This window comes from Ovis canadensis, chromosome 21 (assembly GCF_042477335.2).
Source record: "Ovis canadensis isolate MfBH-ARS-UI-01 breed Bighorn chromosome 21, ARS-UI_OviCan_v2, whole genome shotgun sequence".
Taxonomy (NCBI): Eukaryota; Metazoa; Chordata; class Mammalia; order Artiodactyla; family Bovidae; genus Ovis; species Ovis canadensis.
Window position 1 is genome coordinate 33,425,968 of NC_091265.1, and position 25,109 is coordinate 33,451,076.

Below are 25,109 nucleotides of genomic sequence, written 5' to 3' on the forward strand. Positions count from 1 at the left end.
AGGCCTAATTCAAGGTAGAAGGACTCTGAAGGAGGTAAGGGGTCATCTTGAAAAGTAGGGTTTGGAGTTCTAAGGCACTTTTCCGGGGACCTTGACAGCCTTTGTTCTTCCAAGAATATGGTACCTCATTTTGCAGCCTGATCTGGGGGTATTGTGGTGTCACCACCATGGCAGCAGAGATGTCCCAGGAACCTAACTGCCCTAAAGCAATTAGCGCAGATTCTTATTCTTTACAAAGGAGAAATTGGGGAACAACTTGCTCAAACTTTTCTCTTTAAGAAAGCTTACTTCCAGAGTGTCTCGCATTGGGTGTAACAGGGAGGAAGTCCAGTTAGATCTTCAGCCACACTCCAAGCTCACTTCCAGATCTCAGTCCCCACCCAAATGCTGAAAGTTGATTTGAGTAGGTCAGATTAATGTGATAGAGGGAAGCAAGTGGGCTAAAGCACCTGGGTGTTAGAGAGGCTGCCACCTCAACATGTCTGAGAAACAAGTGTCCTGAAAGTCACCAGCTGAGGTGGCCCAGCTGATCATACTGACCTTGACAAGAAGCAAGCAGAAATTAACCTGTCAACTAAACTGAAAGGGAGAAAAGGCAGAAGGGCTAGGACACAAACATCTATTCCCACCCCCAGTCCGATCACTGACGTCAGGCTTGGCGTGGGCGGTATTAATCACCCGGTCTGGTGTGCGGTTGAGGACATCTCTCCTTCCAGCCCGCTCCTGGGAGCGTTCCACCAGCCATGCACCTGCCACCAGCCACAAAGCCTCAACTCCCAGACAGGCACGGATGCAGGCGTCGCTGAGGACACTCAAAGGCAGAGTGCGCCCTTTAGAACTCAGGCTCTGTGGGGGGAGGGGCGGGAGCGAAACGTGGTGCCCCGGCTTTCCTCCCAGGTGTGGGTTTCTCTAATCTCTGCAGTGCCCCTCCAGAGAAACCCTCCTCATAAGATGGGTCATTTCCTGGGGATTTAATGAATACAGAATTAACGGCACTCCTTGCAGCGAGTCATTAATTCCCCCAGGAAATACCTGTGGTCTTTAATCAAAATTGCCTAAATTATAGACTAGTGATGCACGTCCTCTGGGGGGAAAGGGGGACTGTCGTCCCAACTGGTTCCAATAGATGGCGCCGATCTTCATCTAAATAAATCGTTCCAATGATTTGTTTTCCATCCCTCCCCAGTGAAAACCAAGGAGCATTAAAACAACAACAACAACAAAGGCAAGGAATGGAGAGGACTTAGCAAAGGCCTGGACCGGAACGTCCTGTGCGAAGGCTGTTTCTAGGTCTGGCCAGAAGACTGAGCCACATGGGGATGCAGCCAGGGACCTCAGCAGCAGTCCCTCCACCGATGAGCAGCCCTAGCTAAGTACTGGCAACTGAGTAATGAAAAGATTGGGGAGGGGGGTGAGCACCAAGAAGAGCCCCTTCCTCTAACCTCTGGGGGAGGAGGGGCATGTTCAGAGAAGACTTCTGAAGCTGATACTCTGTTGTATTTCAAGGCTCTCCTGTCATTGGCCTCGAAATGTTTCCACAGGAAATTGTAAATAAAATATAGGTGGGTGGCATCTTTAGCTAAACCAAATAAGACCCTCAAGAGTTTCTGGCCAAGTGCAGCCCAACTCCCAACTAATGGTTGCTGAACAGTCTCCCAGTCTGTCTTGAATCCTATAACTATAAAAAGATACATAACAGAAGACTACTCTTCTAAGGAAAGATAAGGGCTCCTGTGTGTATGCCTGACTTGCATCACAAACCTCAGCTGCAAACAAGCCATGCAGATTTCTCAGACTCTGCAATCCCTGAGACTTGGCACCATGACTCAGATGTGAATGAAGTCAGAGGATTGCTTTATTTTGGTCAAGAGTCACCGCCTCCTGATTGATTTGGCAGGCTTTGAATATTTTGATATTTGTGTCACGGGTTTTATAGAAGGTACTTAAAGCCAGAGGTTAAAATGGCTATAATTCTGGTGGTGGCCCTTACATGTGTCTTAAGTATCCCTCAGTTGAAAAGCTAAAAGGCCCTGGTCCCCGAGAGAGCCCGATTGTCCTGGTTTTACATGGATGTCCAGCAGCACACTGGATAGTGAAGAAAATCAGTGAACACTGGGTCCAGGGTTGCTGATTGCTAAACCCTCCCAGGTGCTTAGAAGAGCTAAGCATAGAATTAGCTTAGAGTTAGCTTTTACAAACTGAAATGGTTGTTTTCCCCAACCCAACAAAGATCTGTAAAATCAGAAGGATGTCCAACAGCTTGCAACAGCTAGCTTTGCTGCAGAGATAGGGAACTGAGCAAAGTAGCCTTAGTCTGATGTTTTCTGGAGGGCAAGATGCCACCGGTTCTACTCCCGTGCCCGAAGCAGTTCCCTATTAATATAACGGGTTACTATCCACTCTTCAAAGAACTAGGGGCGCGGATGGAGAGCCTAACCTTTTAACGCTGCTTGTAAAGGTACTTTGTGAGTTGAAAAGAGCCTTTAACCAAAGGTTTCCGGTTTTGCTGGGGGGTTTTCCCCCTCTTCTCTCCCCACAAAATGCTAGATTCATCAGGTATGTGCTTCTGCGTTCTCCATCTCAGTTAAGCCCTTCCACAACGCCGTAAGAGGCATCTGCATCATAGGAGCCCCAGAGAGTTCTCCTAACTTGTGTCAATAAGTTGGAGCACTGAAAAATTTTGACCCGTTTCTTGCCCTACACCATCTTGCCTTCCAATTCACTATGAAATAGTATTTTTGACTCATTTTTGCCTCCTTGATTCTACAGATCGTAAGAATTTTCTTCTACTGAATTGCTTCTCTCAGAGGCAGTGTGGAAGCCAACAGAACTTTATTTTCTGATAATAGTGTATTAGTCGCTCAGTCCTGTCCGACTCTTTGCAACCCCATGGACTGTAGCCCGCCAGGCTCCTCTGTCCATGAAATTCTCCAGGCAAGAATACGGGAGTGGGTTGCCAGTTCTGCTCCATTCTGATAATAAGAGGACGCGGACGTGAAAGCAGTTCTCCCCTTTAAATAGACGAGCAGTACCACTCCCAACCCCGACCATCCCTAGAATGAGAAGCTTGACTGCACGGCCAAGGCTTTAGGCGATCTGTGAAATGGTAATAATACACCCCACTCTATTTGGAGATTTGTAACGAAGATCATGTAAGCAAGGAACGTACGCCCAGCCCAACACGTAGTAATGTTTTTTCTTCTCCCACCAAGGGGGTGAGAGTTAATGAAACTCTTGGAAAGCGAGTCACTCATTTCAGCCAAAACCTGACCCACTGAAACCTGAAACGAAGGGGGAATGGACATGTCAGGGGAGTAGCCCTCGGGCCCCTGGCTGACGACCCTCTGCGAAAGGTCGATTCACCATCGAGGGCGCGCAGTCCATGCCCATTACCCCACGCCCGCCAAGGGCGCGGCCGCCTGCCCCGCTGGCTGCCCGAGGCTTCGGAAAACAAGCCCCGGGGGGCCCGGCGGGCGGCGGGCGCCCCCGAGAGCGCTGGGTCCGAGGCGCGCGGCGGTGTCCGCGTCTCCGCAGGCGGCCCGCCCGGGGGCGCGGCGGGCTGTGGGCGTGGCGAGCGCGCGCCGCCCTTCCTGCCGGGGCGCCCCCGCCGCGGCCGGGCCGGGAGAAGGCGCGGGCGCGCGCGAGGCAGCCGGGCCGCGCCGCCTCGTCCTCGCCCTCGCCCTCGCCCCGCGGCCGCCGGCCGCCCCGGCCCCTCCCCTTCGCCGCGAGCCGCGCACCGCCGGCCGGCTGAGCCCGCGGCCCGCGCCCTCGTCCCCGACCCCGCGGCGGGCTCCGGGCGGCCGGCAGCATGAGCGGCGGCGGCGGCGGCGACGTGGTGTGCACCGGCTGGCTGAGGAAATCGCCCCCCGAGAAGAAGTTGAGGCGCTATGTGAGTGCGGGCGGGGGCGCGGGGCGCGCCGCGGCCTGCCGACGGGCCGGGCGCCCCGGGGGGGCGCGGGCGGGGGTGCCGGGGGCGGCCGGCGCGCCCCGCGACCCGGGCTGCTGCACACCTGTCACAGGTGCGCCGCCGAGGGGCGGGGCGGGCGGGCGGCCAGGTGGAGGCTGCGGCGCCTCCCCGGCCAGCCTCCCCGTAAACTAAACCGCGTATTGAAGTTTGTATTGATTGTTTTCGGAGACCGAAAAGAGTTGATTCCCGGGGCCCGGGGGTCCGTACGGACCCCGAGCGGCTCCAGCCTGCGGGGCTCGGGGAGTGGGCGGGAAGGGGGGGGGCGTAGGCCGAGGGGCCGCGCGGCCGGGCCCCCCACAAAGGGCGCCGCGCCTCGCACCCTTTCCCCCGCGCTCTCCCTGCCCGCCCCTCCCGGCGGCCGCCTGCTTCCTCCCAGTCCACAGCGCTGCATCACGGGCGGCGTCAGCAGCATGTGCAGCCCTTGGATTAAGTGACTCATTTGTTTGTCCCCCTTCTTTGCCTTTATGCTGTATGTCTCTCACATGCATCCCCCCAACCCCGCGAAGGTGGCACTGCAGTTTGGTCTGCGGCTACTGGCCCGGCTTTTGTGTTGTACAGCCCTTTGGCGTCTGGGGTCAGGAGAGATTAAGGGTCTCAGTTGCCAGGTGGTGCTAACCGACAGTGTTTACTGAAATTACCGGGACAGCCGCTCCCTTTCAAGCGAGAGGCTCCACTCCTGGGGAGGGTCGTGCAGCCTGGTGTGAGCAGTGAGGGGTCTGGTCCCTCCACCCCCCGGTCCCACCAGAAGATGCCTAGCTTGGCGGGGTCAAAGTACAAGATGGTGCCAGTGACTGAGATTTGGCTGAAATCAGCCCTGGGTTATTTGACTGAGTTTGGAAATAGAGGTAGGGTCGCTAAAAGATGTCAGGGTCTCGCATCCCCTCCTCTTCTCTTGCTATGAAATGCCCTTGTTAAACTGCCTGTCCGTGCTGGACTCTGGGATCGTTCCCGCAGCATGGAAGTGAGCTGTTGCCTTCCAGCTGCAGTGCATCAAGGGAGCTCTGAATAGACCCTGCCCGCCGTCAGCTGCGCCCGTGGCTGTCCACAGGGGGAGAGGCAAAAGCTTACCAGAGTTTCCTGTCTTGGCTCCCCAGATCAGAACCGAGGGACTTCTGGCCTCTGGATTGAGGAAGTGACATTCTGTTTTTCAAAGGAAGTGTTGTTGGGGAGTGCAAGTGAGTGTGTATGTAAATGAAATCAGGCTCTTATTTAGATCATCTGCTGGGGGAAAAAAAAGACTAAGGATTTAGCACATGACTTTCAAAAGTGGACACAGATTTTAAATATAGTAGGGATGAGACAATAAAGTGTTCATCTCAGTTTTAAAGCTCATTTTCAGAGATGTCCATGTAGCCGAAGAACTATAATTATTAGGAAAGCTTTTCTCCTGTTGAGGGCCCTATCAGTTCATTAGCAAAGGTGCATTTTTATATTAGGTAAGAAGAGTAATTTGCTATTAATCTTTTCACAAGTATAAAACAAACAAAAAATCTTCAGCTCCAAGAGCTTCAGAAGACTGGCAATCAAAATGTAATACCATACCTTACCAGCTAGTGGAATAAAGTATCCAATAAAAATGAGACTTAATTGTCAAGTTAGAACACTGCCCTGAACAACCTTGAAACTTTGTTTTCGAAACAGTTTGCAATTTGACACTTTATCTACATTGACTGATAACTACTTCAATTCTATCACCCAGACTCTGGTGATCCATTTCTTGGGTATTTTTGTTTCCAAGCAACTTTAGCTCAAAATAACCGGGTTCAGAGGCTTTGGGGTCAAGCACCTTTTCCCCTCTTTTGAAGTACTTGACAGCCTCAAGTCATAAGATGACTTCAGCCTTTTCATTATCTCCCTCGTACTCCAGACCATAAGGCCAAACTGGTAACAGGTTTTCTTAGGCTAGGGTGTGATGTGTTCCGTTGGTATGACTGGAAGTCTCCCCTACTGTGGATGTTCTCTTGTCTTAGTTGAAGCTGAGCTGGTTTGTGTAACCCTAAACTCCTGGGGAACAGTCTTCCTTTACATCTTCTTTTCTTTGGGGGTTTTGAGAATTTCTATTTTAAGTTAGAACTCTCCCAGCTCCCTCTGTTCATCAGAGGCCAAAGTTCACTAGAACCAAAGTAGGAGATTTTCTAGCCCCGTGGCTAAACACACCCCCCCAAACTGTTGCTTATTCTGTTATATGTTAGCCATGTGATATTATAGATTGAGAAATCTTTATTATAAGAATGTGTTAGGAATCTGAAACAAAGCAAAAAGTTTATGAACTAGATTACACCATTTAACTTTTTTTTAATCTACTTTTTATTTAATTTGGATTGGTGGTAGGTATAGGGGTTTAAAAAAAAAATCAACTTGAAGCTATGGAAAATGTATGTTAGTTACCAGGATTAACTTTAGGGATTCCTTCATTAATGTGTGGTCTAAGTTATCAACTGTAAGAAAGTTTAAAGGGTCTGTTCATTATTTGTTGTGTGCCCTCGAGGAATTACCAAAAAAATGACCTCTGGGAAATGGTGAGTATTGCCTCGGGGGTGACATAGTATGGTTGCAGTGAGAGGCTGGCAGAGGAAACTGCGCTCCCATCATTCCACAGTCTGCATGTGTATGTGTGCATGCACGTGTGAACACACACGTATGCATGGATGTAAAGTTGAAACGATATCTTGTTGGAGGAAAAAAAACACGTTGATAACACACTGCCGGGTTATTTTCTGTTGTTTTCACTGGGTTAAAATATTAGGGGAAAAGATAGGCAGCAGCACTGCCCCCTAGTGGCTAGTTTGGAGAAAATTGTGTATTGATGCTAAAGAACAACTGAGTTAAGAAAACTCTTGTTTGTTCAGTAAGCTCATTTATTAAAAGATCTGTGTCCCAGAAACTGTATTAGATTCTGGGAATAGACGTTAATCCATCCCTTAAGTCTTAGCGGACGGCCCTGCCCACCCCTTAACAAAGAAAACCGAAGCTTTTAAGGGAGTACCTGTCTGCACGTACTGCAGCCACATTTCTAAACTTACCTCTACTGTCCCATACCCACCACATCCTTACCCTGTGATTTCTTCTCCATGTTAATATATTCTTTCAAGAGTTTTATATGAGTGGATTCACACAGTATAACTCTGGAGGATTGCTTTTTTCATTCAGCGTAATTCACTGGAGATTCATCCACATTGTTGCACGTATCACTAGTTGGTCCGTTCTTTTTCATTGCCGGGTAACATTCCATGGCATGGATGTAAATCAGTTCATTCGTTTAACTGCTCACCCATCGGTTACATTCTCTAGCGGCCAATGTTGTTGAATATCTCTTCATGATTATTTGCTACCTGTATCTACTCTTTGGTCAAATGTCTCTCTTCAAGTCTTTTGTCTGTTATCTGTTTGGATTCTTTGTTTTTTACTGTGGAGTTTAAAAAAATTTTTTACATATATTTAAAATTATTTATGTATTTACTTTTGGCTGTGCTGAGTCGTTGCTGCATGAGCTTTTCTCTAGTTGCAGCAAGCAGGGGCTGCTCACCACTGTGGTTCGCGGACTTCTCGTTGTGGCAGCTGCTCTTGCTGCAGAGCGCTGCAGGGCACGAGGGCTTCAGTGGTTGTAGCTCGTGCGCTCAGTAGCCGTGGCACTCGGGCTCAGCTGTCCTGAGGCACGTGGGGTCAAACCTGTGTCTCCTGCATTGGCAAGTGGGTTCTTCATCACTGAGTCACTGGCGAAGCTCTCCTGTTGAGTTTTGAGAGTTCTGTATATGCTCAAGCTATCATCAGTTCTTGTCAGTACATGGTTTGCAGATATTTTCTCCCGGTCTGAAGCCTGTCTTTTCATCTACCAGACAGGGAGAAGAGGAGAAGTTTTTGATTTGGATGAAGCCCTTTTTACCAATTTTTCTTTTTATGAGTTGTATTGTTTTGGTCAAATACAAGAACTCTGTCTAGTCCTGTTGCAGAGATTTTCTCTGTGTTTTTCCTTCCAAATATTTTGATTTTATATTTTTAACTTAAGTCCATAGTCTAAGTTAATTGTTATATAAGATGTGAGACCTAGATTGAGATTTTTATTTTAGTCATTATTTTTATTACTATTAACAGTATCATTATTACTTGGGAGTGGATGCTTGATTGCTCTAGCACCATTTGTTAACGAGACTGTGCTGCCGGGCTTCTCCATGGGATTTTCCAGGCAAGAATAGGTAGCAAGTTGCCATTTCCTTCTCCATTTGTCATAAAGTAGTTGGGTATATTTGTGTTGGTCTGTTTCTGGGTTCTCTGTACTGATCTGTGTTTCCCATGTGTCTGCCCTTCTGCAATACTGCATACTGTTGATAACTCTAGCTTTTTGATAAGTCTTGAAATCTGGTACACTGATCCCTCCACTTTATTCTTGATCAGAGTGTTTTTAAATTTTTCTAAAATTTGAAAGGTCATCACATCGTTAGAAAGCTTGAACAATATTGAGGTATAAATTAAAATTACCTGTAATCCCACTGAACCTTGAATTTTTCTTTAAACTTGTCTTCTCAACAGAGAATGTGAATGTAACAAATATACTTTAGTTCAATAATTTATCAAACAGCCATTACATGCCAAGCACTCAAATCCTGGGATTACAAAGAAGAAAAAGAAAGGCCTCCTGGAGAGATGCCCATAACTAGAAGGAAGCCAAGAGAGGAAAGCTTTCCAGCCAGAGAGACCACTGACAGTGGAGGCCACCACAGGTGGCCAGGACCTGCGTGGTGTGTGTCCAGGGACACTGAAAACAGTTCAGTGTTGCTGGACCATCAGCAAGATGTTGAAAGTAGAGGGCTATGGGAGAGGTAGGTGAGAGAGAACATGTAGACGGAGAAGCAAAAATGGTCAACAGTTCGTGAAAATGAGCTCACGGTCAGGAATCATTAGGGAACTGCTAATCAGAACCATAATGAGCTATTCCTTCACCCCTGTTAGAACAGCTGTTCCTCAAGAAGACCAGAGACGACAAGTATTGGCAAGAGTACTTGCCACTGTAGAGTAAAGGGAACCCTTGTTTTAGTGTTGGTGGGAATGCAAATTGTCACAGCCACTATGGAAAACAGTATGGAGGGGGCTTCCCTCGTAGCTCAGTCGGTAAAGAATCCGGCTGTAATGCAGGAGACCGCGGTTCAATCCCTGGGTCCGGAAAATCCCCTGGAGAAGGAAATGGCAACCCACTCCAGGATTCTTGCCTGGAAAATCCCATGGCCAGAGGAGCCTGGCAGGGCGGGCTACAGTCCATGGGGTCGCAAGAGTTGGACAGGACTTAGCGACTACACCACCACCACCACACTAAAAATAGAACTGTCATATGATCCAGCAGTTCCACTTCTGAGTATATAGTCAAAGGAAGCGAAAATAGGATATTGAAGCAATATGTATACCACAATGGTGATTGCAGCATTGTTCACAATAGCCAAGATATGAAAACAATCCAAGTGTCCATCAGTAGATCAATGGATAAAGAAGATGTGACCCCCCCCCCCAACACACACACACAATACAGTGATATTCAGCCATGAGAGAGAACGAAATCCTACTATTTGCAGCAACATGAATAGACCTTGAGGGTATTATACTGAATGAAACAAGTCAGAGAAAGACTAATACTGTATGGTCTCACTTATGTATGGCATATACAAAAGCCAGACCTAAAGAAATCGTAGAATGCTGGTTACCAGAGACCAAGGGGTGGGGAGATTGAAGAGATGTTAATCAAAGGGTACAAACTTCAAATCAGAAAATGAATAATTTCTGGAGATCTAATGTGCAGCATTGTAATTTTAGTTTATCACACACTTGAAAATTTCTAGGAGAGCATATCTTAAAGGTTCTTGCCACAGAAAAGAATGTGATGTGAACGCAGGTGTTAGCTAATGCTTCAGTGGTAATCATATTGCAGCATATGTGAAAAGCGAAGTTGCTCAGTCATCTCTGACTCTGAGACCCCATGGACAGAGGGATTTTCGAGGCAAGAATACTGGAGTGGGTTGCCATTTCCTTCTCCAGGAGATCTTCCCGACCCAGGGATTGAACCTGCGTCTCCCGCATTGTAGCCAGATGCTTTACTGTCTGAGCCACCAGGGAAGCCCGCACAGAAATCGTATCAAATCGTATCAGCATATGATACATATGCAGCGTATCAAATCAGCATGTTGTATACCTTAAGCTTAGCACAGTGTTACATGGCAATTATGTCTCAAAGCTGAGGGGAAGAAAAGAACACGGGAAAAGGGAGGTCTGCAGAAACTAGAGTGAATTCAGGATTTGTTTCTAGACCATCCTAGGCAGCCACAGCTGTATTCCAACATATTATTTGAGTATTTAAACAAAAACTGTTTCTAGTCCCAGTTCCTAGGAGAGAGAACCATATGAAGATTCCTTTTAGCAGTTTTGTGTGCTGTGGTCCTAATCACTGGATTGATTCTTTGTGTTCACAGCATCAGAGAGACTGCTCCATTCCAGGGCCAGTCTCCTGAGCTTCTTGTCACCAGCGTTGGATCAGAATTCCTCATTTGGAAGCAACCCATATGTCTATCAACAGATAAACAAAGTGTGGATATACATATAGTGGAATGTTATTCATCCTTAAAAAGAAAGGAAATTTTTACACAAGGCCATGATGCAATATGGATGAACCTCGATGACGTTATGCTAAAGTAAAATAAGCCAATCCCAGAAGGACAGATTGTGTGATTGCACTCATATGAAGTACCCAGAGGAGTCAAATTCATAGAGGCTTGCCAGGAACTAGGAGGAGGGAAGAATGGGGAGCTGTTGTTTAATGAGTACAGAGTTTCAGTTCTGCAAGATGAAAAGTTCTTGAAATGGATGTTGATGATGTGAGCACAACAGTGTAAATATTTAATGTCACTGAACTGTACACTTTAACATGGCTAAGATGGTAAATTTTATGTTATGTGTATCTTTCCGCATGTTAAAAAACTCCTTATTTGTTAGTACTTGGCACTGCTAGTACTTATCCAAGAGAAAAAAACAGGATGGAATCTCCACAGCCTTGAATGATAATGGAATGTTCTTTCAGGGATCTAAGGACCAGAGGGAGTAAAGTTGTACAAATCAGGAAGGCACGCCTGCTGCTTTGCTTAATGAAACAGCTTTGATGTTGCTGTCTATCTCTAGCTGACCTTTCTCTAACTGGAAGGGAAAAATGGATTATGGTAACCTCAAGTTTATGAGAAATGCTGAGAGAATATAGGTTCCTGAGCAGGCTGATTTCCTGTATCCAATCTAACATTGACACTTGTTTATAGAGTGTATTTTGTATCTTTTACCATCCGAAGGGGATAAATCAGTACTAAACCCTGCCTTCAAGGAATTTACAGGCTACAGATACCAGAAATATACATGTGAAACAGAGCAATGTCCTTATATGGAGTTGTGTGGTCCAGACAACAGGTTTCATGGAGGTGAGGGCTCTTAGCCTGGAAAAAGATTGAAGAGCTTCCTGGAATAGAAAGCGGGGATGTGAGTTGAACTCAAAAGATTTGGACTTAGAAAGGAACTTGGAAATTAAAATGGGTAGGGGGCAGTGTACATGGTATTTGAGAGGCAGTGGAAATCCATCCAGGCTAGAGGAGTCTATAGCAGAAATCAGAGGATTGAGAAGTAAGTGGAAAGCCGAGAATAGTCCATAAAAGTAGTCCTTAGATGGTAGGATGACATTTATTAATGAAGAACATCACTCTGACTCCGTACGTTTTTGCCTCTCAGATGGCCACTCCTTCAGTGCGAAATGTCAGTGGTGTGCTGACATTGTATATCTTCAGAAGACCTCTGTCTTAGTGTTTCAAGGGGCTCTGAGTCCTTGAGCAATTGAGGTGATTTTCTCAGTCTACTTCCCTGTTTGTAAAAACTGGCAAAATACATCTTACCTCTCTGGGTCTGAGAATTTATTGGATAACATGTGAAAAAAAAGAACACTTTAACATAATGTCTAGGCTGCTGCTGCTAAGTCACGTCAGTCGTGTCCGACTCTGTGCGACCTCACAGATGTCAGCCCACCAGGCTCCCCCGTCCCTGGGATTCTCCAGGCAAGAACACTGGAGTGGGTTGCCATTTCCTTCTCCAATGCATGAAAGTGAAAAATGGAAGTGAAGTCGCTCAGTCGTGTCTGACCCTCAGTGACCCAATGGACTGCAGCCTTCCAGGCTCCTCCGTCCATGGGATTTTCCAGGCAAGAGTACTGGAGTGGGGTACCGTTGCCTTCTCCAATGTCTAGGCTAGAGTAGGCCTTTAATATTGAGGGATGTGGCAGTAGGGTCTGATGTTTGTTTATATTTCTCAATTATTCCATGGGCATTTAGGACATGAGCATGGTTGTCTTCGCATCCCTTTCAAGGTTGAGTTAGGCCTGAAGTTTACAATGACAGAATGTAAATGGAATGCCCAAGCTAGATATTACATCCAGTTGTAAGGAGTTATTTTTTTTTCCCCAAAAGGAACATCTCAAAGGTCACCTGATCTCAAGGAAGGAAAATGAAACCACATGGGGTTTTGTCTGAAGCTTGTGTGCTAAAGGATATAAAAATTAATGTGTGATTCTGGAGCCCATGTTTGAGAATGACTCAAAACGCAAAAACTTGCAAGTAAATGGTAACCCTTTAAAGCTCTGATGTCTCCTACCTCCCAGGCCCCTCCAAAGTGAGCCCTCTTTTTGGCTTGTTTCTGTGGCACTTTTTTTCACTTCTAGTTTGGACTCTCAGGCTGCGCTTTTGTCTGTCTCCCTTTGCGAGATTATGAACCTTTACATTATAATGTAAGCACCAGCTATAAGCAAGGCGCATTCAAAGTCACTGTCATTTTTGCTTTACAGCTATCCGCGCCCCCCCCCCCCAGTTTATGTTTGCTTCTCTTTACCTACCGGTTGTCAAAATATTGGATTTAATAACTTTCAAAGTGATTAAGGTGTTTTGGTGTAGTGTTATGAGCTGACATATTTATACACATTTGATATATTTGAACCGGTTCTGGTTGTTGTCCTTACTGATGTCCAGCTTGTACTATCTTTAGCTAATGGGAGCCTGTTCAAGTTGGTTTCTGGGTCCTTTTGACCTCACCTTACTAGCATTTGATAGTTTCCTTTGTTACCTGATAACGACAAGATGTTCCAAGCCAATCTTGTACATTTCTGATCCAGACTTGGACTTAGCCGTTTCCTGTAAGAATTCTTTTAGTAAAAATGGTATCTAGAAACCCTCATGGGCTTGAAGGGGCTCTTATTACTTTTGTGTTGGTCACACACACAGTTCCAAATACTATCAAGACTTGATCTCATTGGCTTCATCTGTCCCTTTTACTGTTCCTTTGCTGGAATATTTTAAAGTAAATTTCTCGACATGTACATAAGTCTTATAAGCATATGTGTGAAAACAAAGGAAAAAAAGATATGTGAATATACCATGCCTTTGTACACATTTCCCCTGGTTAGATGTGTATGTTATTTCAAGTTATTCACAGCTGCAGGCAGTATAGGCTCATTCTGTTATCAGATGGAGCATCGTCTGAGAGTTTCACCCTAGCTGGTAAGTCACAGCGTTTAAGTATCATTAAGTATCACCACAGGACACTTGAAAGGTTTTCTTGGACAGGCAATCTGTATATCTTTCCTTAGCCTACCTTGGAGAAACTACTCGTTGGAGCTTGGCTGACTTACAAAAGCAAGGGAGAGGGCTAAGTTTTATATACAGTAGTGAAGAGATTAATCTTCTTTTGAGGGCCATAAGAATGAATCTGTTACTTTGATCTTTTGACATAATTTTCTAGAGGAAAATATGAATATAGGCTCAACAGATATATAATTTTTTTGCATACCAACAAAGGCTACAGTATGTTGAGTGCAGTGCCCATTAGAGGTCCATCTGAAGATACTGTCGTTAATGAATAGTGGGTCTGCAGTGCCCATGGTATTCCCTTCCGAGTTCACAGTCTTGCTGGGGAAGCAGCGTGGGTTTTAATGGCAGACAATACAAATGGCAAAGAGCAGCGTCACAAGAGCCCAGGAGAGGTTGGTACAGTGTGGTCAGTGATCCCAGTGCCACAAGACGGACGCTTCGGTTTTACTTGCTGACGAATCTGCCCCCGTTTCCTCGTGCATTCTTGGCTCTCCGTTTGCGCGTCACCGTGTGGCAGCCCTTCCTGCCTTGTAGGCCCGTCAGAATGAGCTGTGGAGCCCTCTCCATGCTCCTGTGCCACTCTGCCCGAGTGCCGCTGGCAGTCCAGGCTGCACTTTCCCCAGGGCAGGTCCTTGCTCATCCGTGTAACCCGGATGCCTAAAGCACAGTGCGCTACTGCTTGACAAGGACTCTGTGCTTTTAGTGTAGTCGTGTTAGTCGCTCAGTCGCATCCGACTCTGCAACCCCATAGGCTGCAGCCCGCCAGGCTCCTCTGTCCCCGGAGTTCTCCAGGCAGGAATACTGGAGTGGGTTGCCGTGCCCTTCTCCAGAGGATCTTCCTGACTCAGGGATCGAACCCAGGTCTCCTGCACTGCAGGCAGATTCTTTACTATCTGAGCCACCAGAGGACTTTATATTAAGTTTTGAACAAATATTACTGTAGGGTTGGTTACATTTCTTTGGAGAAGAAAGAGCTTGAGCTAGAACTGGACTGAAAGTGTGGTGCTTTGTTTTTTTTCTTATAGCAGCAATTTATGGAAACTTTGGGATAGGCTGTAAAAATTGAATTTTTTGTAATATTTAAATTTTAATCATATAAGAAAGTTATAAATACAGAATATTATTTTTAAAAAGCAGACATTAATAAAAAGCACCTGTAATACTCCTACTGTAGCATAAACATTGTTAACATTTTATTGTATATCCTAGTCTCTCTTTTCTTATGTTTATATGTGATTTGTGTATTTTACAAAATCAGAGCAAGACTGTGCCACCTTTTGTATGTTTAAGTTAGTATAGTATTGAAAATATCTCCCTGTGACACAAATGGTCTTAAGACATGGCTTTAAATGGTTGCTTTGGCATAACATGTCACGTGTGCTGTGCTTAGCCGCTCAGCTGTGTCCGGCTCTTTGCGACCCCAGGCACTGTTACCCGCCAGGCTCCCCTGTCCATGGGGATTCTCCAGGCAAGAGTACTGGAGTGGGTTGCCATGCCCTCCTCCAAGGGATCTCCCCAGTCCAGGGATCGAACCCAGGTCTCCCATCTTGCAGGCAGATTCTTTACTGTCTGAGCTACCAGGAAAGCCCTAATGTGTCATAACACAGAGCTTCTCAAGCATGTGTAATGTAAGGACACTTTATAAACATTTTTTATGTGTTCTTGATGTTGTATTCAGAGAAGGCAATGGCACCCCCACTCCAGTACTCTTGCCTGAAAAATCCCATGGTTGGAGGAGCCTGGTAGGCTGCAGTCCATGGGGTCGTCAAGAGTGGGACACGACTGAGCAACTTCACTTTCACTTTTCACTTTTCATGCATTGGAGAAGGAAATGGCAACCCACTCCAGTGTTCTTGCCTGGAGAATCCCAGGGACGGTGGAGCCTGATGGGCTGCCATCTGTGAGGTCGCACAGAGTCGGACATGACTGAAACAACTTAGCAGCAGCAGCAGATGCTGAATTAATTTATCTTTATTATTATGTTACCCAAATGTCTATAAACAAAAACTATGATGTAGAAATGTTTTCTTACAGCCCTTCTACAATTATTAAAACAAAAAAAATTTACAGATTAACTTTGGAATCAATATAATTCACATTAGCAACACTGGATATTTTTGTTTAAAATGTGGATATAGCCCTTACTCTTATGGAGGCTGTCTGCTCTGTGTCCCATTCCTTTCTTTGTTTGACCTATAGTGAGTTTGTCTAGCAAGCCATTTATTTAGCTTTTAATAAGTATGACCACATTATTTATATGCCATCATCTCTGTCCTTCTTTCTCATTAGTCATTAGTGTGTGAAATTTAAAGAAGTGTTGTGTTAGTTACTCAGTCGTGTCCGACTCTTTGCGACCCCACGGACAGCAGCCCGCCACTCTCCTCTGTCCATGAGATTCTCGAGGCAAGAATTCTAGACTGGGTAGCCATTCGCTTCTCCAGGGAATATTCCTGACCCAGGGATTGAACCCACGTCTCTGGCAGTGGCAGGCAGATTCTTCACCACTGAGCTACCAGGGAAGCCCTGAGCAAGTTTCTTGACCTTTCCAGAGCTTTCATTTCATAATCTGTGAAGTGGAGACAGTGATAAAACTTTAACCAGTTAATTGAATAATTTTAACTCAGAGGAGTGTAAACACACATGTTTTTGCCCTCCTCTAGTCAGAACTCCCAATTGTGCTTTGTCAAAATCTCCGTTTCCTCCAGGGCAGGGGTTCCCAACCTCCAGGATCTAATGCCTCATGATTTGAGGTGGAGCTAATGTCTTAAGAAGAGAAATAAATTGCATAATAAATGTAATGCGCTTGAATCATCCCAAAACCACTTGCCCTCACCGCAATCTGTGGAAAAATTGTCTTCCTCGAAACCGGTCTCTGGTGCCAAAAAGGTTGGGGAGCGCTTCTCCAGGGGCCCGATCCCTGATGAGACCCAGGGCAGAGTCCACAGGCTTCTCGGTCACTCTGGGTTACTGAAAGTCCATTATTGTAAAATCTCACTGTTACCTAGTTGAAAGCTTTTCCCTCTGCTAGTACTGTCTAGACTTGTGACTCTGGGGGTGTGAAGGGGAAAAAGGTAGATTTGGTCTATCTTTCTACTCTTCTTCCCTGTTCCTCTCCTCAGAGAGTTTGGGGGTGGGAGGATATATCAGTATGTCTGGTGTATTTCTTCCCTGCTCTTGTCTCGGCTCCAGTGGTTGGTTTGTAGGGATGGGCTGGAGGGAGAGGGCCAGGAGTAAATTGTCCCTTACACGGCTGCCCTTGGGTCCTCCTTGATGGCACGTGCTGGTTGCCTGACCAGCACTGCCTGTGTGCACTCCCCACGCTTGTAAGCTCTCTAGAGAATAGGCTTTTCCCCACTGTGTGTTCTCCAGACACCGAGAGGAACCTGGTGTTCCGTTCTTTCAGTTTCTTGTAGGCCAACCCTTCCCTCTGCTGGCACCCCACAGCTGGAGTCCACTTAATGGACAGCTGTCTTGGGTGGGAACCTGGCAAGAGGGCTTCAGGTCCTCAGGGTCCTTGGGACTTCCTGACGGAGGGGACTCACGTTCATGCCAAACGTTGGGGGGGCAGCCTTGGTGCCCCTTCTCACTCCGTTCCTCCCTTCCCCGTCCAGGATGATCCAGGGCAGATCTGTCAGTCAGCTGCCTGAGCAGATGTTCACCAGGCCTTACAGTTTTTAAAAATTCTTGTCCCAATTCTTTTTTGTGCGGCACCCATAAGCTCTGTAACTGACTTTCTTAGAGACGCTCACTGTGGGAATAGGGAGAGTACCACCCCAGAGGACGACACAACGCGCTAGGTCAGAGGATCCAGGTCCCCCTCCCGTCGGTGCTCTTCCTTCTGTGGGCGGGGGAGGGGCAGTGCAGGGGCACAGAGGGGGTTAAAAAGGTTTCACACTATACTTTCTTAATAAAATCTTGAATGAGCCCAGCCTCAGTTATTGACTGCTCTCTTTCCTTTGTGGCCTCTGTTTGCCAACCTGGTGCAGCTGGAAAAGTCACACTCAGCATTCACTTCAATGTCTCCTTTATAAATCGCTGTGACATTAAATATGATAGTGCTGGGCACATTGCAAGCCCTCTGTAAACGGTACTGTTTCAGTTCTCGCAGTCCTGTGTTTACTTGACTCTTCTGTTGTTAGACCTTTAGGTAGTTTCCTGTTTTCCACTCTTTTAAATAACAGTCTGGTGATCTTTATAGCAAAGACTTTTATCCTTAAGAAAAATTCCTGTAAATGGAATGTCTAGTTCAAAAAGTGGAGTTATTTGCATGGGTTTTGTTATATCCAAATTACCACTCAGAAAGGATGGAGTTTTGATTTCCCTGATTCTTCTTTGATACCATATTCTTCTTTGATAACAGGTAGTATAATTATCGAAAATATTTGTCAATCTGACAAATGAAAGAGTAATCCCTTGTTGTAATTTGGATGTATTTGATGGCTACTGGTTTGAATACATTTTCATGTATCAAAGACTCATTTTTTTTTTTAAACAAATTGCTTGTTCAGATACTAGTTGCTTTTTAATACAGCTGGGAAGATTGAGTGGCTTTGGGTGTGAAAAAAGGGACAGGGGCTTCTTAAAATAGCTTGAACAGGGACTCTCCAGCAGTAGGGAGGGGAATAAATGACCAGACCTGAGCAGACTTTCCTTTCACTTAGCAGTAGCTTTCTGAGAACTTTTAGCTCCAATTCCATAGATTTCCGCCGGGCAGGCTTCTCATCTCAATTCAGTGGCAAGACCTCCCTAGAATGTCACCTACTTCGTGCCACTCCCAGGCCCCCTCCTGAAGGAATGTAAATTCTCACACCATCCCCGTTCCTCTGTGCAGCTCTTAGGATGTTGCTGTGACTGTGTTTTTGGACTGCTCCCCTTAATTACACGGGTATCTCAAAGGCCGCAGGTTTTGTTTGTTTGCTTTTGACCTCTAGTGTTTGGCACACAGGCACTTAGGCAAGAAATGAAGTGACGAGTAGGAACCATCCTTTCTCTCTGGCAGCTCACAGTTTATCAAAGAAAATAGACATCTAAACTTAATAAATATAATGGAGAGCATTCTTCTGTACTCGGGGTTGTGGAAGGTGTTGCAGGAGAGTGGAACAGAAGGATTAATTTCACTTAAAATGGGGCCACAGAGAAAGCTACAGCAAAAATGGCAGTGGAGCTGGGCTTTGAAGAATGAGCAGGAGTTCATCAAGCAGATGGGAGAGGAACATTTCAAGTAAAGAGAACTGCTTATCTAAGGTCTAAAGATACAGGCAGTTGAACGTGGAAGGAACGTATGTAGATGAGGGAGGAGGAAGAATGAGGCTCCAGTGGCCGCCAGGACCCCGTTTTCAGTCCCTTTCCTCACCATGATCCCTTTGGCTTGTCTAGAATGTCTCGGCCATATCTCCTCAGACCTTATCAATCACTCTGCAAAGTTACTGACTAGCCATTATACACCATGCACTAAGGAAAATAAGCAAAAATGAGTCATTGGACAACTTTGAATGGCATCACGTGAATGTTAGCTCCATGCTGAAAATCATCACAGGAGTGTGATTTCTTACCTGATGCTTTTTGGACTGCTAAGATTCCAAATAACTGAGGCATTTTCTATTGTAGCAGCTATAGATAAAATAGATATTCTTAATAATCAAAGGAGTATTCCAGTTTCTTTAGTCCCCCATGATAACAGTTTCTCTCAAATCAGCCTTAGGCAATCAAAGAAAATATAGCTTCATATCTTTTTTATATCATTGATCTGGTTTTCTGTCAGTTCTCATCTGTTGTTCCAATTTTTTTGCTTCATAATAAATCTTTGGACATAAGGCATGCCCAAAACTTAGTGGCATAAAGCAACCACTATTTTGCTCACAGATACTATGGGTCAAAAATTCAGACAGGACATGGGAAGGACTTTTTTCTGCTCCAAAATGTCTGGCACCTCAGCTGTGAAGACTTGAATGGCAAAGGGTCCCTCAGCTTCTGGGAACTGGAATCTGAAAAGTGTCAGCAGGGCTGGTGTGACTCGCGGAGGCTTCACTCAGCTGGGGCTGTTGACTAAGAGTGTCTGGAAGTAGCCTCTGCACAAAGCTGGGGCTTCCTCCCAATATGGCAGCCTCTAAGTAATCAGACTTCTTACATGGTGGCTCAGGGGCTCTGAAGGTGAGGGTCTTAGTGGCCAAGATAGACACTTCATGGCCTTTTTTAAAGGACCTCCTCTTTGAAGTCACACAGTGTTACCTTTGCCAAATCTAGTGATCAGAGGAGTCTCAGGCCCACTCAACTTCAAGGGACGGAAACACAGACTCAAAATTTCTTGGTCGATGGAATGTCAGAGAATCTGTGGCCATTTTTTTAAACTGCCATGTTAATAGTTTAATTTTTCCAGATAAACAATATCCTTTGAATCTTTTCAAAGTTCATCTTCCTAATCAGAGCTTTGTGAGTAAATACTTCATTCTTCAGAACTCTGCCCCCTTCCCTTTCTAAACCCCCAAGTCTCACTTGATCAGGTAGAGATTTTGTTCGTCATTTGCCTCCAGATCTTCACCAGCCTAGAACAGTGTGTGACGAATAGCTGACGTTTAGTGCCTGTTCCTGACTGCTTTGCTAGAGCAGCCGTGAAGAGATACCCCACGCCCAAGGTAAAAGAAACCCAAGTAAGATGGTAGGTGTTGCAAGAGAGCATCAGAGGGCAGACACACTGAAACCATACTCCCAGAAAACTAGTCAATGTAATCACACTAGGACCACAGCCTTGTCTAACTCAATGAAACCAAACCATGCCTGCGGGGCAACCCAAGACGGGCGGGTCATGTTGGAGAGGTCTGACAGAATGTGGTCCACTGGAGAAGGGAATGGCAAGCCACTTCAGTATTCTTGCCTTGAGAACCCCATGAACAGTATGAAAAGGCAAAATGATAGGATACCAAAAGAGGAACTCCCTAGGTCATTAGGTGCCCAATATGCTACTGGAGATCAGTGGAGAAATAACTCCAGAAAGAATGAAGGGATGGAGCCAAAGCAAAAACAATACCCAGTTGTGGATGTGACTGGTGATAGAAGCAAGATCCAGTGCTGTAAAGAGCAATATTGCATAGGAACCTGGAATGTCAGGTCCATGAATCAAGGCAAATTGGAAGTGGTCAAACAAGAGATGGCAAGGGTGAACGTCAACATTCTAGGAATCAGCGAACTAAAATGGACTGGAAAGGGTGACTTTAACTCAGATGACCATTATATCTACTACTGCAGGCAGGATTCCCTCAGAATCATTGGAAAAGACTCTGATGCTGGGAGGGATTGGGGGCAGGAGGAAAAGGGGATGACCGAGGATGAGATGGCTGGATGGCATCACGGACACGATGGACGTGAGTCTGAGTGAACTCCAGGAGATGGTGATGGACAGGGAGGCCTGGCGTGCTGCAATTCATGGGGTTGCAAAGAGTTGGACACGACTGAGCGACTGAACTGAACTGACTGCTTGGTGAGAATGCTTATTATGTCTTCGTGTGAGTTAGAAGAGGATATCTGTGTGACCATCCGTATTGATGTCTGTGTGGTGCCCTCTGCTTCTTCATCTAGTTTGGAAAGTATCCTGGCATTGTCTGTTGAGTTGTTACTAATAGTGTCTGTCCTTTGGGAACAATGTGCAGGAAGCCACTATGGAGTTGGTGGCACTAGACATTTGTCCCGAAGTCCCTGTGCACTGAGGCCTCTTTGTGCCAACGGCAGACCTCTGCTGGCCCACCAGTCTCTCAGCAGCTTCCAGATGCCCCGAATGCCATGCTCAGACTTTAGAGAGTGGGTGGTGCTGCCCCCACCTCTTCTTTCTGGCCTGCCGCTGCCTCCAGTCCCTTGCTCCCATAGCGTATACTGGCACAGAGCTGAAGCTTCAGCTTCAGGAGCCTGCAGGCCGCCCACATCTACTGTATGGGAAACTGGAGTCTGAGGATTTTTAAGTTCCGTCGCTCCCTGATTTGAAGCAGGTTTTGGTGACAAGAAGCCGTGTGTGTGTGAGGAGCGAGTGTGTGAATGGGGACTGGGTCTTTGTCTACCTGTTCTGCCCTTTTCCATCCCCAGAAAGTGGGGGGTGGGGGAGGAGGGGGGCTTCTCTTTTACTTCCCCTTCCATGGCTGGGACTTCTCGTATCACATCCTCCTTTCCAACTCAAACTTAGCTGCAAATAAGGATGTGCTTTATAGATGGAGCACATGATGAGAAACTGCTGCGCCAACAAGGGAACACAAATTGGGAAGCATTTCAAAGATAGTGAAGCAGTTACTCTCCATTACATTAAGTCCCAAGTGAAATGACCTAAACTGGTTATCAACCAGATTTGCACTACCAGACCACATTTTCACAGCTCCAGGACCATAAAAGGAATCTGGAGAGTCTGTATGAGGAAGATGGGATGCGTTTGTCAGGACTGTGAAGTGCTGCCCTGTCCTTGCTAACTGACTTTAAAAGGTGAACCCTTGAGTGTCAGTTTTCTCCTCAGTAAAATGGGAATACACTCACGTCTTCTGATTGGCAGCTGTTGTTAACTCAGATGGTTAAGAATCCGCTTGCAGTTCAGGAGACCTGGGTTCAATCCCTGGGTCGGGAAGATCCCCTGAAGGAGGGCATGGCAACCCACTCCAGTATTCTTGCCTGGAGAATCCCATGGACAGAGGAGCCTGGCAGCCTACAGTCCATGGGGTTGCAAAGAGTTGGACACGACTGAGGGGCTGAGCACACAGCACAGGTAAGTTTAGCAGGATCATTACATGAATGCTTAGATGATGTATGTTGGAGACCAGTTGCCCATCCCATTCTTCCTGAAGTTTCCTAACACTGTTTCTAAAAGACCTAGGGAACTTTAGAAAATGCAGATGCCAGCCTACTCTGGTCTAAATAAATCAGAACCTCTGAGGGATGTGTTAAAAAGTTAGTTCATGTGACTTTGTGTACCCCTGATTATAAAGACCTCTGCAAAAAAATACTAGGAATACAATATTGTACTGTTCTGGGAGTGAGTCCGTTTATGAGACTCTGTAAGACTGCTTTTTAAGTTGGACTTGACCAGGTTAGAAATCACTTATTTACTGCTTGCTGTTGTGGGCTTCAGCATAATAGCCTTGCCAAGCCCAGTTTCAGTTCCAAATCCTTTGTAAACAGAGGGGACAGATGCAAATAGCCTCCTTATTTGCATGAATGTCCCTATCAGGGTTTTCTATTAACTGGAGTTGTGGTTGGTGAGCTTTGAGCCAGCAAGTGCTGTGCTCTTTTGTTATCGCACTTGATGTGCGTGGTGTTAACATAAACTGTCTGTCTAAAGCTGCCTGATCCTAAAATGGATGAATTTGTGTGATGGTGGTTACAAAGGGATCTGTATTATCCTTAAGAGAACAAAACAGTATTATCTTACCCTTGTAGGAAGTTATTGTGCAACAAATGCCTAAATGCCTGCTGGGTGCAAGGACCTCTGCTAGGCCGAGTGAGGGATAAGTATTATAAGGAGGAGTCACATCAAACTGATAACATTGGTACCCTGTGGGGATTTGGGTGAGAAGAGATGGTCAAAGGGACTTTGACTTTATAATGTTTCAGTTCTTTTCTTTTTTACGTTATTAAGATATAATTCACATGCCATAAAATTTGGCACTTTAAAGTGTTCAATTCAGTGTTTTGAGTATAATTCACATGGTTGTAGCCACCACTGTTCATTCCAGAGCAATCTTGCCCCAAAAGGAAACTCTGTAACCCTTGAAGTAGCCATTCTCCATTCCATCCTGCATTCCCTCCTCCCCAAAGCTCATGGCAACCACCCTTGCTTTCTGCCTCTGTGGGTTTGCCTGTTGTGGATATTTCATATATGGAATCATATACTGCACGGCCTTTTATGTTCAGCTTCTTCTGCTGAACATAATCATTTCCAGGTTCATCTGTGCTGTAGCATTTACGTACTTAATGCCTTTTTGTCTGAATAATGTTCCATTGTGTGAATATTTCACATTTTGTTTAACCGATTTAACGTGACTGTTAAAATGAATGCTTGGGTGATTTGTATGGAAACCAGTTTCCCATCCCATTCTTTGTAAAGGACCCAGTGGAATTGTTAGGTCATATAGTAACTCTATGTTTAACTTTTTAAAGAGCTGCCAAATGGTTTTTCTCAATTTTTTTAATAAAAAGAATATATCATGTACTATTTTTGTAGTTATGAATCAATTTTTTAATTTACTTTAAAATATAAAATTTTACAGGGTTACTAAGAAGAGTGTATATCTAGTTCTGGTTGTATTTTCTGGACCTCACGAAGTTCTGTTGCTTCTTAATTTCTTATAAAGTCACAAAATCAGAACAGTAGAACTTCCTTCTGTCAGAGTCTCTAAAAGAAGAAATGGAGAAGAACATGGACTCATGCTTCATGTCAGTCTTAGATGTTTCCCCCACAGTAAAATATATGCCGTTTGCCAGAGCGTGTTGACTGAAACTCTTGCCTAGCACTAAACAAATTCTGCTAATGATCAAGTCATGTGTACACCTCTTTCCTGCTAGGCTGCACCTAGAGAGGGAGGAAAGACTAATAAGTCTTGTTTTCCTGTTTATACACCCGGGGCTTGCCAGGTGATGCTAGTGGTAAAGAATCTGCCTACCAGTGCGGTGACCCAGGAGACATGAGTTCAGTCCCTGGGTCAGGAAGATCTCCCTGGAGGAGGAAACGGTAACCCACTCCAGTATTCTTGCCTGGGAAATCCCATGGACAGAGGAACCTGGCGGGCTACAGCCCATGGGGTTGCAGAGTCGGACACAACTGAGCACAGCAGAGCACATGCTTAATGTATGCCCATTAAATATTGATTTGAATTATATTAGCATCCTTATTCTTTTCAACTAGATATTAAGAGGAAAATTCTTTTCTGACCAAGATCCCTAGTTCATGTCTCTGTATGTGGAGTTTCTCATTCTTTTTCCACCCAAAGAAGTATGCGTTAAGGCAAGGCAAGAGTTAAGTTTTTTTCTTTTTTTTTTAAAGCGAAAATAAGCAAGACTAGTTGTGGGAGTAGGATTATTGTATTACTTACCATGAAGTTATGTTCTCTAAGCATGTCCATAGCTCTGAGAGCAGAAGATTGGTAGAGAGGATTGAGTCAAGAGGAAAGAAATTATTTTCTGAGAATATATTGTGAGCCAAACACACACATACGTATATGTAGGTTATGTACATAAAATATTTATATGGATTTGCCTGTTCGCGGATAGACTTGTCTTATGTATATGTATATGTTCTTATGTATATGGGATATTGTTCTGAGCATTTCCTATGTATTTTTTACATATTATCTCATTTAGTCTTCACAGCAGCCCTAAGAGATAGGCACTTTTATTTACTCTATTTTATGGATAAGGAACTGAGAAATAGGGAAACTTAGGAAATTTGCTAAGTCTTCTCCATTAGAAAAGAAGGGAAGCAGATTTTTGGCCCCAAGCAGCCTGGCCTCTCTGTATAGAATAAGCACATG

General features: G+C 45.4%; 1 protein-coding gene and 1 long non-coding RNA gene across 3 annotated transcripts in view; one reads left to right on the forward strand and one right to left on the reverse strand.

Annotated features, from left to right (window-relative positions):
• The window catches only part of LOC138426419 (uncharacterized), a 28,631-nt gene extending 23,453 nt beyond the window's left edge, over positions 1-5,178 (reverse strand). Inside the window, exon 1 of the long non-coding RNA XR_011251639.1 lies at positions 5,036-5,178. This is a non-coding gene — a long non-coding RNA (uncharacterized lncRNA). The remainder of the gene's footprint in view (positions 1-5,035) is intronic.
• GAB2 (GRB2 associated binding protein 2) overlaps positions 3,332-25,109 on the forward strand; it is a 178,048-nt gene continuing 156,270 nt past the window's right edge. Inside the window, exon 1 of one of the 2 annotated variants that reach the window (XM_069564916.1) lies at positions 3,332-3,889. In XM_069564916.1, coding sequence (XP_069421017.1) covers positions 3,809-3,889 — 81 coding nt within the window. In that variant the 5' untranslated portion in view covers positions 3,332-3,808. Of the gene's footprint in view, positions 3,890-22,005; positions 22,349-25,109 lie in introns of those variants that run through there. The other variant, XM_069564917.1, reaches the window with a different exon arrangement.